Source organism: Abramis brama, assembly GCF_963993115.1.
Source record: "Abramis brama genome assembly, chromosome: 13".
Lineage (NCBI taxonomy): Eukaryota > Metazoa > Chordata > Actinopteri > Cypriniformes > Leuciscidae > Abramis > Abramis brama.
The window spans coordinates 11,792,234-11,809,701 of record NC_139975.1 but is presented as its reverse complement, the minus strand read 5'-3'; the positions used below and the strand labels follow the sequence as shown (position 1 = coordinate 11,809,701).

Below are 17,468 nucleotides of genomic sequence, written 5' to 3'. Positions count from 1 at the left end.
TGAGTTTTGCCAAAATCAGGAGAGAAATTGTAGAAGTTTAATCAAGTTCTTGTGGTATGAATTATATATAAGCTTGTGGGCCCTATCCAACTGCCTGACCGGCACCTGACCAGCCTGGACCAGTCTGGAAATTCATGCTGGTCTAAGCTGATCTCTTCAGCAGGGTAGACAGATATGTCACATGCCGACTTCTGAACATCCATCAGAGTCACTGCTGCTGACTTTCTGATGGTTATTGCCATTCCAGGTTGCTTTCTTGACCTCCCGGTGATAAATACACACTCCACCAGGATGTAGACCCTCAGGCTGTGTTATGATTCCTGGAGAACAAAACAAGAGCAGTTTATCAAAACCCCTGAGTGTTTCTCCTGAGGTCTCTGCAAGGCTTTAATTAATTTGTATTTGTATTCATGCCCTGTAGGTGACAGGGTTTGTATATCATGTGTTTGAATGTCCATTTTTTTATTTTGATCTTGTGGAGGGAGGGATTAAAGACTGTAATTCATGTCGGCATTTTATTTATTTTTCCGCAGCAAATCCCTGATGTGTCACCGACAGGGCGATGGACAACGCTGGTGCCGTTACTCTTCATCTTGGTGGTGGCAGCGGTGAAGGAGATTATAGAAGACCTGGTGAGAGCATTGAAACATTTTTGATGTTACACAAACTTGCTGAATAAATGCAGAAATACATGTGAACTCCTTTATACAGATGGTCAGATGTTCTTGCGTCCACTGAAGCTCAAGATGCTCTTTGTCATAGTCATGTAGTTTGTCATGCAGCTCTAACAGCGAAATTGAGCAGAAATACAAATACTGTTTGTTCTAAATATCACTCACCTTTTTCAGTTTATCTTAATGATTTTTTGTTGTTTGCAGTTGGGATGATTGTTAATGAGTGATTAATGAAAGAGAACTGTGCTCTACTTGAGTCATGCTTGCTGTAGATTTTCTCCTTTGCCCTCACAGCTGTTATATTATCTGAGTCAGTTTTTAGACTTTGTTCAGGTTTACCTCCTTTACTCTTCCTGATATTTCAATCTCACTCTCTGGTGATCACGTACATAGCAGAATGGATCTCACTCCCTTTAGCTGAAACACTTTCCAGTCAATAAGCTTTTCTTTTTTTCCTGACCTGAACAATCGTCTCATGTAAATTAATTCCAAGACCTCTTTACATAGAAATTCACATAGAGGAGTGAATACAGAGATAAAGCCATCAGCCCAAGTGGATCCACCATAGTGCTGTGACCCTGAAATCAGAGCCTGCTCTCCTGGTCCCCTCTGGACAGCCATCCGATCACATCACGTTGGATGCTGTGGTCAGAATAACCAGCTCAGCATTTTATATGAGTCTCTGATGTGTTATTCAAATCTGAGAGGTCAAGACTAGCTCTGGAAGTGAAGGTCATTTAATAAATTCACCATTCTGCTGTCATGTACCGCTCTGCTGTGAATGGTCAGATGACCTTTGCTTTTTTCCCCCCTTCAAGTAAAAACAAGCTCTTGTATTTTAGAGGTATCCCATAAGGCGAGAAAATGGCTTCTATTGTTACTCTGAGTGCTAGCTTTTCTTTCAGACTTTAATGGCTTGTATTGGTATTTAAAGGAATAGTTCACCAGAAAATTTAAATTGTCATTTACTCAACCTTTTAATGTTTTATTTTTTATTTTTAGGCTGGATATGTTTGAAAAAAAATACAGTAAAATCCGTAATATTGTGAAATTTAATGACAATTTAAAAGAACTTTGTTGTAAATTTAACTTTGTTGTATTTCCATCTGTTTTGAATTTTATTCCTGTAATGACAGTTGAATTTTCAGAAACCATTCATTCTAATATCATTCTAATTTACTGATTTGGTGCTTAATAAACATTTCAAAAGAACAACAATTAATTGAAATAGTAAAGACACGTTTCATCGACAAAAGATTTCTGTTACTTTTGATAAATTTGAATGGATCTTTGCTGACTAAAAGTATTAATTTATAAAAAAATGTATATTACTCTTAACAGTTGTGTAGTTTAGTTTAAAGTCACACTTTTTGTTTGGTACTTTCTTACTGTGTCTTTTTATGTGAGTTTCAAAAGAAGCCAGCAGGCTCTGCTACAATCCTTAACTCGTCATAATCCGGCATCTCTAACAAAGACGGAGTCTAACAAAGAGGTGACGCACCAGTGCTCTCCACACCGTGGCCTGCTTATCAGCTGCACCCCACCGTACTCCGCTAATCCAGCTGGGATTTGGTGCTGCATCTTACCACAAACCCAAACTGCTGTCTCCTCTTCCCTTTGGGGCCTTGTTTTACTCTTGCGTATTCCTTCCTCTTGCTCTTATGTTCACTGCAGACAAGCCATCAGTTAGATTAGATGCATAATTAAATCATCGATTCCCTCCACAGAGCCTGATCTCTGCTCTGTTGTGGTAAAGGAACGAGTAGGGGAGATGGAAACTGAGGAGAGTGTGAGAAAGGGAAAGAATGAGTTATCCAACACTGCACCAGAGCTGATCTGGATGATGAATGGGATGTGAGACCTGAGAACTTTTTTCTTCCTCCTGCAGAGTCTGAGGGGAGGTCATGTGACATGGGCTGCTCATTAAGCTCTTAATGATTAATATGAATGAGGCTGTCTGTCACATTTCATATCCTTTTAATATAATATAAAATTGAGAGAGATGCAAGAAGGGATAAAGGGAAAGGAAAAAGGCGGGAGAGATACAGTCTCTTTAATTGCAGCCTGCAGTGATTTTTTTTTTTTTATTAGCAACATTTTTTTTTTTTTTTTTTCACTTAACAGATATATTGTATCTCTATCTCAGTGTTATTTTAGTATTGAGTACTGAGATGCTGTTATATTTTTATTAATATTGAATTCGTTTTTATTTTAATATTTTCTGTTTTCATTCGAATTTTAAAGTTTCATTTGTTTTTCAGTTTTAGTTATTTTACATTTCTGCTATTTAGTTATTTTATGCATCAAGTTGTAAATAAAAGCCTAACAGCATATTAACCAGTCATCCTGGATGAATAGAGGTGACATGTACATATTTTACCAGTGTTGGCCAGGAGGATAATTAGGCAATCAGAGAGCACTGGAGGCAAGAGCACAGATGTATACAGTATGTTGTGCTTTTAGAGGCTAATCGGGCTTTTCAGATCGCTCTCACTCATTTGCATTCACTTAAAGTGGTTCAGTTTAAAGCAGGTCAAACAACTCTTGTAATCTGGGACAGAAAAAAGTGCTTCAACAGACTCTTCTCTTTTCGATTAGCACAGTTTTATTGATCATTATACCTGTAAAACATCACTCTTTTGCTAAATAGATTTATTTTATTTTTTTATTTTTTTTTAGGTTTTAATTTTTTTTTATGACTTTGTGTTGAATGCATTCTGTATTTACATTCTGGTAGTAACTGTGTGCTTGTAAAAGCCAATATAGTATACTTTTATTGTTGATATTTAGGGATTTTCAGAATCTATTCTCTTGAATCTAATCTATTCATGTCCATCTATCTAAAACTATTTAAGTTTTATCAGGTGGGGCTCATTTTAATTTTTTTAATTAGAATTTTTATGTTTGTTTTCAGAAACGTCACAAAGCTGATAATGTTGTTAACAAGAAAGAAACACAAGGTAAGACATTTGTTTGCTCATTCGTCTTCTTTAAAACCCCATATATTTGTCTGATTTGCTCAATTTTCTTCTCTGATTTCCTATTGAAACAAAGTTGAGATGGGACGGGTTTTTTTGTTGTTTTTTTTAAATGGGCAGTAGCGTTAGTTTGCCTTAAAGGCATGAGCTAGTTAATATATTTTTCTTCTAGAGAGCAATTGAATGGTCAAAGAAGTCATCAGTTATTAGGGACGAGAAGAAATGGTTCTTCCAGGACCCTAGTGGAAGTGCTGATATACAGAGTGCTTCTCAAACAGAAGGCTGCTTCCTACTGAGGCTGTGTCTTTCCTAGTCCAGTCCTTCGGAGGCTTGTAGGCTAGAGTCCTTCTCAGCAGTAAACGCTTGAATGAGACGATATAGGAAGTGCGCAATGCTACGTCATAAATGTTTCCGCCCCGTGGTCACCGAAAATTTTAACTTCAATTTTGAAAAATACTTTGTATTACAAATCTTTATATGAACTGCTTTTTTAGTAATGCAGTACAGTGAATGACAACCGTATGTGGTATCCCAGTGGCTTACATTATTGGCAGTTTAGTGTTAAGTGATTAATTTACAGCAAAACAAAATATAACATAAATTTCATGTTCGAAAACATAATTTTTGTCTTAGATTTCATAATAAACTCAGACGAGCTCAGTACTGACTCGTTTTCCTTCAGTTTTTTTTTCGTGAATTTGAATATGTGCCAACTGGAATGTGGATGATTTAAGGCGGCAAAGGATACGTCCGATATGTCCTTCAGAACAGGCCGAATGAAGGACGCGAAACGAAGGCTGCCTTTCAAGGATCCTTCAAATTGAGTTGGCCTTCAGCGAAGTTTGATGATGTGGCAGCCGAGATTTGCAGCCTTCCATTTGAGTAGCACCCATAGTGTCATGGTGTCTTAGTTCGGTCTTTCTTTTCTTTATATGCTGCCTTTCCTGTTGGTGATTCCTCTTTCTCTCTCTTTCAGTATTGAGGAACGGCGCTTGGGAGATTGTACATTGGGAGAAGGTACTGCAGGAGATGGTGTTCCCTCATACCGACTGCTTCAATGAGCTCCAGAATGAAAACAAGTTGATGTACTCTTAGAAAGAGAGTGAGAGTGGAGTATGCATATAAAGATGCCCTCTGGTGAAACCCAGAGCAGGTTTGGTTTCAAAAACAAATGCTTTGGTGTTTTCTGCAGAGGGTACTTCCCTCTCCACTCTTTTTCTTTTGTTGATACTCAACTCTCTCCTTTAGGTCGAGGCAACGGTGTAGAATCTAGCCAGGCTGCCGCTAACGTGCGGTCACCATAGAGATCTTAATACAGGCAGACACAGAGCAGCTTTTTAATGTGTTAATAGAGAGTAGAGCTAATTACCTTGACGGAAACACAGTCCATGATTATAATCATAAGGCAAAAGGAAATGGCTGGAGATATAATTACCTGGTGACTCGACACTCATTACTGTTTGCTATATTAGTGCACATCTGCAAGAGGGCATTAACTTGTGCTCTGATGACCTCACAATGTCACAGAATAGGGCGTGATGTCATCAACCATGACTTCTCACTGTTGCTTCCTTTAGTATATTATTTTCTGAAGCTGCAATTCTTCTAAGTGCTGCTAGAATGGACAATTAAGTAAAATAGCTTTCTGCTTTAGTTCTCATTAAATCAAATTTTATTGTCATTCATCAATATTCAAACAATTTTATGGAGCCAGCCTTCTTGTCGCCCATCATTTTATGAAACCACACTGTGACACACTTTTGAATTACAGTGCACAGAATGAACAATGCATTTTTAATATACCTATAAATGGTATATCAACTTATGCATATTTAAGTAGTCCTCCACTTTGAATCAAAATAGCAGCTATGAAGCAGCGTCCTCCTACTGGATTATGGCTAATAAGATGATTAGAAATGCAAATCCAAAAAGATAAATTGTTTATTTGTATCACAGAGAATGTTTTTGATGAAATGGCCTCATTTTAAATTACAGTCTCAAATGAGGGCTTGTGTATGGATCCAAGCACTTGCTGAATGAGATATGTGAAATGCATCAAATATGAATGCATCTTTCTTGCCAGTGTCAGCCAGATGTATTTGCTCTAGTAATATATTATTTCTCTGCTTTTGCCAGTGGCTGCTAGTTTGATTTGAAGATTTTTAATTGACAACTAGTTTGTGTCTTACAGGTTGTGGTTGGAGACATAGTTAAAGTTAATGGCAAAGATTTCATACCAGCAGATGCTATACTGCTGTCGTCCAGGTAGACGAGTCCATGTCATCAGAAGGGACCCTGTCCATCCTTATGCCCCTGTCTTACACTCAACACCAAAGGAAGTGATGATTAATAGGCTATTAAGATAACCCTGAGATAAAGCCCAACAGTAAATCAATGCAGTGACATTATACTGTAAATGGTATCAAATTAGGTTTTTAAGATTCTGCCATTGTTCACTTGCCTTATGTTGTTCCACACCCAAAAGTCAAACGGGTTTAGAAGAATAAATGGCAGAATTTTCATTTTTGGGGGAGTTGTTCTTTAGTGAGTTGCATAAGTCAAAATCAACACTTCCTTTTGCGGATGTTTGCTTATTGATTAATACTGACCTGATGACATTGTTCAACATTATCCTCTACACTGTCAAAATCCATTTGCCTCAAGTTGTCCCAAAGTTTCAAGGGTCTTTCAGACATGTATATCAAGTACAGATAACAGTAATTTGGCTTTTTAATTCTGTTTTTTCCCCCACTTTACTGATGGTTTAGCTTGGTCCGAATGGGTTTTGAGCAGTGGACATTGTGTTTTCTTCCCTCTGTAAAGATTAAACATTTGTGTGTTTGTGTCTCTCTTCCCTGTCTTGGTCTGTGTGCTCTTCCTCCTCTATCCATCGTACGTCCTTTCCTTCCTCTCATCTCCACCTGTCACCCTCCCCTCCCACCTCATGTGATGAACAACCGTCTCCTGACTTCACTCGTGTCATTCCCCTTGCACCGGCTGCTGTATAAATGAAGGTTTCGGTAGGGGAGGTAGTCCGAGCAGCCAATGGAGATCACCTCCCAGCCGACCTCATCCTTCTGTCCTCCAGGTCAGGAACGGCTCCGGTTTGCATGTGGGTCTTGTGGGAAGGGGGTGCACAGGTGGAAAGAATCTGTTACTCTAATATTTTGCTCTCTCCATTTTTTTTTTCTTCTTTTTTTTTTTTTTTGCCGTGTGCTTTTTGTTTTTATCAGCTTTTGATGTTATTCTTAGTTATGCCATTTTTATTTTTAGCCATGCTCTGATTGATATTTTTATATCTGATTGATAGTTTTAGCACTGGGTGATATACATTTTTCTGTCTGTATTCAAAAATGATTTTACAGTCTTTAAAAATGTATGATACTTATATCGATGTATATTTAGGAGTTAAGACCTGTAATATTTTATGGCATATATACAGTATATTGGAATACACATCAGAGTAGTAAAAATATATGACTATTTTACTAAAACATTTTAATGCAAGAACCATTTTTTAAGGCTCATGCTTGCAAATGGTTCACAAAAATTCTTTAGGAAACTTAATGGCCAAATAAAAATTTAATTTAATTTATTTTAATACCACCAGCAAAATTATCCTGAATATGCCTTGTTGTATATTAAGTATATTGTCAGCCACATCATAGCTGCATGTCATTTCGTAGGCTGTAGGCAATAGGCTGCATATGTCATAAAGAATGTCTTATTTCAGAACAGTAACCATTATAAAATTGGTAGTTATTTCTAGTGAAGCATAAATTGTTGTCATTTCTTAATGACTTTGGAATGTAGCGGTCAGTTTACTGAAATGAAGCCTCAATGACGTATGCAGCCTACAAATGCGACCTCGGGAGGACGCAGCCTTCGAAATGAGACGCAGCTCATGTGTCTGGTAAGTGTGGAATAAAATGGCCTATTTACAATATCACGCCTCTGTAAACTCAGATCATTGTTAGACCACTGTTAGGCACGAGATTCTTAAATTCGAGCTTTAAAAATTAGTTGACTGGGCACAAATTTCTCAGAGGACAGCTCTGTTCGTCTCCCAACAGAAAATACTGATGAAGCCCTTTCCTTTAACCAGACAGTTGTGTATTACAGACCTTTGTTTTATGCTGGAGATGCTTCAGCATGTGCACACAAGACAAAACAAAGCGCTTATCTAACACAGCTGGAGAAAGGCCCATTGAATGACTGTAAATGTCATAGCTGTTTGCACAATGCATGGCTTCAGCAGGAGCTCGGACTCTGATTTGACTCTCTGCATGCGGTCACATCACCACAATGTACAGTATTGTGATATACCTTTATAGCAACTTGCATTGTTTGTACACCAAATCTGAGATATAATATTAATGTTCTTTCACTCATATAAACGTGACGTTTTGGTGGGGGGACTATTGACATCCATTTTTGTTTTGTACAGACCCAAAGCAGAACACTCTTTTCTAGGGGTGTGACGAGATCTCGTGTTACGAGATCTCGCGAGATTAAAACGCGACGAGATTTCTCGTCGAGTGAAATTTTGTATCGTGAGTTAAAAAAAAAAAAAAAAAAAAAAAAAAAACTTTGTCTCGTGAGTTGTTGTGATGTCAGCGTGAGGGAGAAATTTGTATTGAAGATGCCCCTGCCACTTTTAAATCATTTGTGTGCCGGGCCAATCACACACACACTCCGCACACACACACACTCACTGTCCCTCGCTCACTCACTCACTCGCGCGCACACACACACACACACGCTCACTCGCGCGTGCACACACGCACACTCACTGTAACCGCACTCTCACTCACTCTCGCTCACACTCAACCCGTCGTGGAGGACCGTTAAAATTAAACATGCTAGTCTTTCTGTTGTGAAGCATCACAGACGCGTTGTCGCCCACTATGACACACTATACGAAATGAAACGATCGAATCTTGCGTCCCGACGCCCGTTGTACTTTACGAGTCTCCACGAAATGGATCGTGCCAAAATAGTGTAATCTGAACCAGGCAGGTAATAAACATTTGACCTATCACGCAAAGAACCTATTAAAGCACTAAGACATGGGAACAGTATAGCTAACATTCACATATCACAAGTCATATCGACATCGCAATATTAAACAATGTTATCGCACATCGCAGCTTTTCCTCATATCGTGCATGCAGCCCTGCCCAAAGGTCTCAACTGCTGCCAGAAATCGTCGACATGCTTATATTCTTGAAAAAGAACATGACCATATCTTAGGCTTATCTTAGTTAATTTATCTCTTTTTCATGCTTGAAGAAAAAAATTGTTTCTGTTTGAACTTGTAGTTTTGAGAGAGCAGTACTTTGATTATGGATACACACTTACTGTTTGCATTTAAAGTGTTATTTCAGTTATTTATATTTATTTTATTTATACTGTTTTATTTTTTTATGTTCGATTTGTGGAAAGGAGTTAGATTTCTCATGTGAAATCGTACAGGGAGAAGTAGAGTTTATAGCAAAACATTTTGCAGTGTTTGCATGTCCTTTACTGCATAGAATTCATTAAAATAGAAGTAAAATAACATTCATTACAAGTTGATTTCAAAATGCACATACATTGTTTTGCATTTTGTGATTTTCAGTTGAATAAAAGACTATTTTCCATTCATATATTTCATCATTGAGGATTTCTTAAAATTGTGTAAAAATCTCGTCTTGTCTCGTTCTCGTGAACCCAATCTCGTGTCTCGTCTCGTCTCGTGGAGTAAGCGTCTCGTCACACCCCTACTCTTTTCTGATAACTTAAGTACTGTATGAGGACCAGCTTTTCTGTTGAAGCCTGCTATCGTTTATTAAAGGAGAGATGTGTAACAGCTTTGGCCCTGTGTACTCGCTATCCTGCTTTTACTCTTCTCTGTATTAATGCTGAATGCTCATTTGTCTGATGTGCTGCATCTTTCCTTTGTTGCATGTGGAGGATGTCACTAAAAATAAAAACAGCAGAATGCATGGCCATAAACAAAGATGCATTGATTAAAAGTTTCCAAATGAGTTCAAAATGAAGGTTCTGAGGGTGTCCCATACAACTTTAACAAAAAACTACTTGCTCTTGAAAACAAAGCATCTTTGATTATAGGGCTTCATTTAGCTGTTTTGTTTTGTATGAGGTGACCCAACTTTTAGTTAATACTAATTATATATATTAAACTTGATGTAGTTACATATTTTTTGATCAATGTCATGTAGTTGTTTTACATGATATTTTTTTTAAGATATACTACCGTTTAAAAGTCTCTTATGCTCACCAAGGCTGCATTTATTTGATTAAAAAAACAGTAATATTGTGAGATAGTATTACAAGTTTTAAAATTTAATTTACTACTGTGGTGGCAAAGCTGAATTTTCAGTATCATTACTCCAGTCTTCAATGTCACATGATTCCATACATAATCATTCTAATATGCTATTTATATATAATTTTTTTGTAAAACCATAATGCTTTTCAGTAGTCTTAGAGGAATAGAAAGTTAAAAAGAACAGCATTTATTTGAAATGGAAATCATTTGTAACATTATAAATGTTATTACTGTCATTTTTGATCAATTTAATGTGTCCTTGGAAAAAAATGCAGAAAAAATTCTTACTGACCCCAAACCTTTTAACGGTAGTGTATGACTTTATATTAGTATTTCATATAGTTAATTAAACGGCAAAATATTCTTATGGTAGAGCCATAAGTAATCTTTTTTTTTTTTCATAATATTGCTGTTTATCCTAGTGAACCTCAAGGAATGTGCTACATTGAGACCTCAAATCTGGATGGAGAAACTAATCTCAAGATCAGACAGGTGAATTCTTTTTTCTTTTCATGTTATACCTGCTGTTGTTATTATTGATACTCTACATTTCAGCTAGTTTATCAGTGTGAATTTTATTACTTTTTGTGAAAACATGGGTGTTTTTTGTTATACTCAGGGTCTGCAGATCACTGCGGACATTAAGGACATAGACCGCCTGATGCGTCTCTCCGGACGGATGGAATGTGAGAGTCCCAACAGACACCTCTATGAGTTTGTGGGCAATATTCGCCTGGATGGACACAGGTAAGAGAAGAGGAAAATTGCCTTGTGAAATTTGGCTTGAGGTGAAAGAAAAAAAAGCAGAAATGCTGAGACTGAGGCTGACTTCAGGCTTGTATTTTATTAGTCTGAAATATTGATGAGCATGAGACAAGTAATTTCAGCAAGATGGATTCGATCGAAGTTGAAAAATTAAAATGACTCCCTGATACTTGCGAGGCAGACTATTAAAGGCAGGTTTAAAAGTGTATTGATGTTTAGCGAGGAACAAAGCTGTACTTTATACAATCACAAATTGTTGTGTTTTCATTAAACCTACCTCGGTGCAGTTATTTGTATCAAACATCACATTCTCCTTCTGTTATGCTTAATGTTTTTGATGGGATTCATTGTTTAAAGTTGTTTAAAAATAGTCAAATTGTCATGTTTGCGCCATATTTAGCACTCTACCACTGGGTCCTGATCAGATCTTGCCGCGAGGAGCTCAACTCAGGAACACGCAGTGGGTGCACGGTATCGTGGTCTACACAGGACACGACACCAAACTCATGCAGGTGAGTTGTCCGTTTCAGTCCACTCTAGTCATATCCCAAATCCATCTTTATTCTGAGAAACCATGATGATTTGTGTCCTCTAGAACTCCACACGCCCCCCTCTGAAGCTTTCCAATGTGGAGCGCATCACCAACTTTCAGATCCTCGTGCTTTTCGGCTGTCTCTTGGCCATCTCGTTGGTTTGCTCCATCGGCCAGACCATCTGGAAGTATCAGTACGGCAATGACGCCTGGTACATGGATCTCAACTGTAAGAACCAGACCCCCCCTTCCTTCTGTCATGCTAGACCGCTTGCGCGTCTATGTGTGCTTTCATTTTTTTCGTCAGTAATTTTTGTCTTCCCTATATGTAACATGCAACAAATATGCATTGCATATGTGAATATTTGTCAATAAAAAGGGAAAGGAGAATCTTTCCCTTTTAGTTCTAATATGCATAGACACGTGAATGTATAAATGGTTGAATATCACAAACGCTGCTGTACTATTTTTCGTTCGTTCTGTTATCAGCTTCCTTTCTAACATTCTGTTTGGTTTGTGTTTTTTGTTTCTTTGTTGTTGTCATTTTCTTAACAGCTCCAGGTAACAACCATTTAAAACCCTTGGCCATCTGTGAATGACCCCTCCTTACTAACCCCTAACTGAAGCTCAGCTTTTGCTAAGCTACCGAAGCCACTTATATGGTTGCCCTACTTTGAGAGGGTAATTGCAGAGGACTGCACACACACCAGGAATCCAATGATAGGTTTTTCCCCTCCAGCTCTACACTGTGTAGACCCTCTTAATGCCTGATGTCAAAAACGTGCCTCCCCTTCCTTTATTTTGGTGACACGTTAAACACTTCGCAAGCTCAGGCTTCGGCCACGCCAGCGTCCTTTTGCTCGTGCCTAACTAATGAGGTATGACAGTAAGCCTCGGACCCAAAGAAACACACGTGGAGAGGAGCAAGTTACCTAAGGGCCCTGTCAGAGCAAGAGTTTGAAATGTATTCCTGTGTAGAAACAGAAGACCCTGGAGGTCAAACCGTGACATTTTCTAAATGCCCCCCTTTTCCTCTTACCCACCTCCTCCTCTTCCTCCTCGTTCTGCTGCATTTGTTTTACTGGTGCTGACAGACGAGGCTGAAAAGGCTCAGCTCTGGAGGAGATGAGCAAATCCATGCTAATAGGCTTAATGTTTGGATTGTAAAAGTTCGATATTAAGAAATACAACACTGCCATTAAATTTTAATGAATAGTGATGGGAACATCTGTTGTGTGCCTGGAGCATCGCAGGTGATTGATAAAAAGAGAAAAATAGACAATTTTGCGCACCAACGAGATGCAAAAATGTTAAATTTGCGTCAGGAGCCACTTGCAAATTGATTAACATGTCACCACCATCATTATTCTTGATTTAAATAGGAGGGGCTGTTTGTGTCCAAATCGATCGCAGCTTGTTTTATGGCCTACACGGTTCCCTACTTGGTATGCTCTGTGAGTTCTTTGAAAATGTTGCCAAATGCTGAGATGCACCACCGTGAATGCTGGGTTACATCTGTAATTATTCACATCCACCGCAGTCATTTGTAAAGGAAATATCAATGATGTTGGGCGTCATGTGAGGTAACAGTGAGGTCATAAAGCAGGTATCCATCATGAAATTGATTATTATTCTAAGGGAGGGGGACTTAGTCTTCTATGTTTGTTGTTTGCCGTCCTAGTGGAGCCGTAAAAGCGAGAGGTGGCATTGATTTGTTGTTTACATGCTTTTGCTGGTCATATTTACAATATAAACCAAGGACACTTCCTGCTCTTCAGTCAGAGGTATGATCAAGATGGTTCATAATACCTGGAGGGAACTACACTACCATTCAAAATTCAGCTTTGTCATCACAGAAAAAAATAAAATAGAAAATCATTGTTTTAAATTGTATTAATATTTCACATTATTACTGTTTTACTGTATTTTTGATCAAATTAAAGCAGCCTTGCTGAGCATAAGAGACTTCTTTCAAAAACACTTAAAAATCTTACCAGCCCCAAACTTTTGAATGGAAGTGTATCTATTTAGTATTCCTATTAATTTCAGTGCTAGTTGCACAATTAAGAAATTTGAAAACTACTTAGTTGGAATACCGACTACTTTTAAATGGATGTCAATGGAGAAAATGCTTTTTGCAGCAAGATGGTGTAGTTACAACATCTGCAAACTAACTGGGTCAGGCTAACCAGCCAACTCTTGACCTCTTGGGCATGATTGCATCTGTTTGGTTTTGTTCTGCTGGACATCAGGATAGGATTCATCCCCAGAGGTGAAAACAATGCAGTATGCTTTAAGGTTTCCAGATTGGGTTTGCAGGCGTACACAGAGGGCGATGAATGCACACCTTCCACTCATTAATCTAAGCATCACACACTTCAAGCAGATGAGTAATTATTCATAATAAATAATTCATCTGACTTTGAACCCCTGTGATGTTTTGGCTTTGGCTTCTGTCCCAGTAAGTATCCAAACCAATGCTCATGGCTCTATGCAGATTGAGCTGTGGACTGGAGCACTTGAGCTGCAGTCGTTTGTTATGCATTCACACCACCTGCAACAACAGTCACCCATGCTGAACTCCTGACCATGAAATAACAGGTAGCAGGTTTTGTGCTGCACAAATGCTGACGGGTGTCTCGAGAAGTGCTGACCCTACAGCGCGACTCCTTGCTGCACTGATGTCACTGGACCTGCAGTAGTTTAGAGAGATACGTGCTGCATCTTCCACTGCTTCAGAATGCTGCTGTGAGCATGTGCAGATTGGTGGATATTAATGATTAGCCTTTGTCTCATTTAAACTAATTTGTATTGAATGCAGAAAAAGGATTTATTGCTGACTTGGTGTTTGTTGAGTGTAGTTTTTGACCTTTAATTCAAGTCAAGTCACCTTCATATTTATAGCAGTTTATACATAGAAATTGTTTCAAACCAGCTTCACAATAATTAACAGGACTAGAAGAGTCTTTTAAGACTAGATGACTGTTGACTGAACAGTCAAGCAAGAAATAAGTTGTTTAACTTAGTATGTACTTTTAGTAGTGCTTAGTAGTACATTTCCAGTGCAGCAAAATCTTCCAACAGGAAAGGTGTTCTTCAACCGACAAACGAGACCGTTTCAAACCTTCCAAATTATTGAAATATCTCTAAATGTCACATCTCTCTTTTCGGCTTCATATTATGGGAAGGTACTTTGGACTGAGTCCCCCTCCTTTACATTGAAACATCCAAACTGATTGTCTTCCTTCCCACCACTAGCCAAATCCTCTTCCTCTCTGTGTGAGTCAGTTCCAATAGCAGTTGTATGATTGCCCAGCCTCTTTAGTTCTATGATTCTGTATGGGAAAGCACTCCCTCTCCTCCTAACTGCTCAGAAAGAGCATTATTGCATTCTGCGGACCCCCCTCCCCCCCAGGTAAAGCTTTTTATTAATACTTAAAGTCAACACGAAATCAAAATTAAACCCATTTACTTAAACACGTTAGTCTCACCATTTCATCAGTGGTTAATGTTAACCAATAGCCAAAATATTTATTTTATGGGTACACTAAAAAAAATCTTACAGACCTTTTGAATGGCAATTATTTTGAAAAAAAAAGTCTTAAGGATGCATTTATTTGATTGGAAAAACAGTAATATTGTGAAATATTATCTTTTTCTGTTTTAATATATTTTAATGTAATTTATTCCTTTTGATGTCAAAGCTGAATTTTCAGCATCATTACTCCAGTCTTCAGTGTCATATGATCCTCCAGAAATCATTCTAATATACTGATTTGGTGCTCAAGAAACATTTATTATCATCAATATTGAAAACAGGTGGTACTTCATATTTTTGTGGAAACCATGATACATATTTTTTAGGACTCTTTGATGAATGGAAAGTTCAAAAAAGGATAGCATTTATTTGAAATAGAAAACATTTGTAACATTGTAAATGTTAAAGTGCGTCGTTGTTGAATTGAAGTGTTTAATAAAAAAATGTGACCCCTATCATTTGAACAGTTAGGGTTAGAAGTAAAATGGGTTGTGAATGTTGTTTCATGTTGACTTTAATTCTATGTCTGAGCTGTCTTGTGTCCGTGGTCTTGTTTTTATCGATTACACTTTTTTTCTCTTTGTGCTGCTCTCTTTGTTAAATTTGGTGATCATCGGAAATCATGATCACCCACCCCAGTGCATTGTGGGATAATGTGTTGCTTTGAAGTTTGCCCATATTGCCAAGGCTTCTGCTATGATGTCAAAGACTCAAGTCTCAGTTTAGCTACTAATTAATGGAGACCTAATTGGAGAATTGAATGTAAATTTGTAGGTTAGAGTATTATCGGAGAGATTGGTTGAAAGAGTTGAATTTGCTCAGATTAGTGTTTGCACAACGCTCGCACAACGCTAGTGGAGCATTGTGGAAACGTTGCAAATTAGACCAGATGAGCTTGTGGCATTGTCCTTCCATCTTCCCTCCCCAGTCCACCCCATCCCATCATGCCTTTCATTGCTCAGAAACCTGTCTGTCACCTCACTTCCACTCTTTCCTCTTCCTTCCCTCGCTCTTCTTTTTCCAGATGGTGGAGCAGCTAATTTTGGCCTGAACTTCCTCACCTTCATCATCCTCTTCAACAACTTGATTCCCATCAGTCTTCTGGTGACTCTAGAGGTCATCAAGTTCGTCCAGGCTTTCTTCATCAACTGGGTGAGTGCGAGTCTGAGCCACGGGAGCTGTTCCTGCTTGATGAATCTGCTGTCTTTGAAATGCAGACTGCTTAAACCTCTAGGGCCAATCCCAGAAAACTTCACAGCCCAAACGAAAGTGGAGCTTTATCAAAATAACCCATATGAAGATGCCAAAATTGGATTTAGGGCAGGGCGTTTAAAACACACAGACACTGATTTTAGATGCAGTGGAGTTTTGAGTTCCCACTGAATGGCAAGACTTTTGAGTGGAGGTTGCTTTGATTGACAGAGTATTAAACTATCATTTTAAAGTGTTAGTCATGTTTTGGAGTCCAGATGGCAAGGTATTAATGAAAAATGGTTGTGAATATTAATTCTGCTTGGTGACACTGTATTTTAGGACACTGACATGCTGTATGAAGCCACCAACACACCAGCTATGGCCCGGACATCAAACCTGAATGAGGAGTTGGGACAGGTACTGCTTGTCCTCAATTTCAGAAATAAACAAAAAGGGATGAATGAAAATAAAAAATGAAACCAATATTTGGATTTGATTTACCTTTGCCGTCATCTAACAATCACTTAAAGTTAACCTTTAAAAACTCTTCACTTGTAGCATTTGATATGATTCATTTTGTGACTTATGCGTTTTATTAGATTTATTCAAACAAAATAATACAGATTTTTACTATCTACTATCTAATTTTACTATATTCTATTCATCAGTTATCAGCCATAATATCAGTTATCAGGATTTTATTAGGGAATACATCCTAATGCCAGTTAATATAATGAAGACCTACTTTTTGCTGTCGAGTTAATTCCTGGCTTTAAAGGGTTAGTTCACCCAAAAATGAAAATTCTGTCATTATTTAGTCTTTACAAAGCCGTGAGACTTTTGTTAATGTTCGGAACACAAATGAAGATATTTTTAATGAAATCAATAGGCACAGTCACAGGCCACTATCACTTTGACGGTTCAAAAAGTTAATAAAGAGATTGTAAAATTAATCCATATGAATTGAGTGGTTTAGTCTATAAATCTGTACATTTTCTGAAGAGACTCAATCATTTAATGTGATGAACAGATTGAATTTATGCTTTTATTCACATATAAACATTGATCAGCAAACATAAACAGAAGCTCAACCGAACCTGCTTTACGTGCGAGAACAAACTGCATTGTTTCTTGCGGCAGCTCAAACATGCTGCGTAACGTGCGAGAATGAACCACATTGGTTCTTGCGGCAGCTCAAACATGCTGCGTAACACACAATAAACCTCATTGGTTCTCGCATGTCAAGCAAACCCTCTTGAGCTTTTATTTACCATAACTGATGTGTGCGTTGATGAATGTTTATATGTGAATAAACGCTTAAATTAAATCTGTTCATCATATATAGCAATTTGTTTTTTCAGAAAATTTGGACTGAACCACTCAATTCATATGGATTAGTTTTACAAGCTCTCTATTAACTTTTTGAAACGTCAAAATGGTAGTTGCTTAGACT

The 17,468-nt window shown here is 37.9% G+C and overlaps 1 protein-coding gene across 3 annotated transcripts in view; it reads left to right on the top strand.

Moving 5' to 3' along the window:
• The window catches only part of atp8a1 (ATPase phospholipid transporting 8A1), a 131,655-nt gene that overhangs the window by 33,267 nt on the left and 80,920 nt on the right, over positions 1 to 17,468 (top strand). For 2 of the 3 annotated variants that reach the window (XM_084133612.1, XM_084133611.1), the window contains exons 4-13: positions 534 to 632; positions 3,589 to 3,634; positions 4,629 to 4,669; positions 6,667 to 6,740; positions 10,409 to 10,478; positions 10,606 to 10,733; positions 11,152 to 11,263; positions 11,347 to 11,512; positions 15,846 to 15,973; positions 16,355 to 16,432. In XM_084133612.1, the coding sequence (XP_083989738.1) occupies positions 534 to 632; positions 3,589 to 3,634; positions 4,629 to 4,669; positions 6,667 to 6,740; positions 10,409 to 10,478; positions 10,606 to 10,733; positions 11,152 to 11,263; positions 11,347 to 11,512; positions 15,846 to 15,973; positions 16,355 to 16,432 (942 nt within the window). Of the gene's footprint in view, positions 1 to 533; positions 633 to 3,588; positions 3,635 to 4,628; positions 4,670 to 5,843; positions 5,918 to 6,666; positions 6,741 to 10,408; positions 10,479 to 10,605; positions 10,734 to 11,151; positions 11,264 to 11,346; positions 11,513 to 15,845; positions 15,974 to 16,354; positions 16,433 to 17,468 lie in introns of all 3 variants that reach the window. The other variant, XM_084133610.1, reaches the window with a different exon arrangement.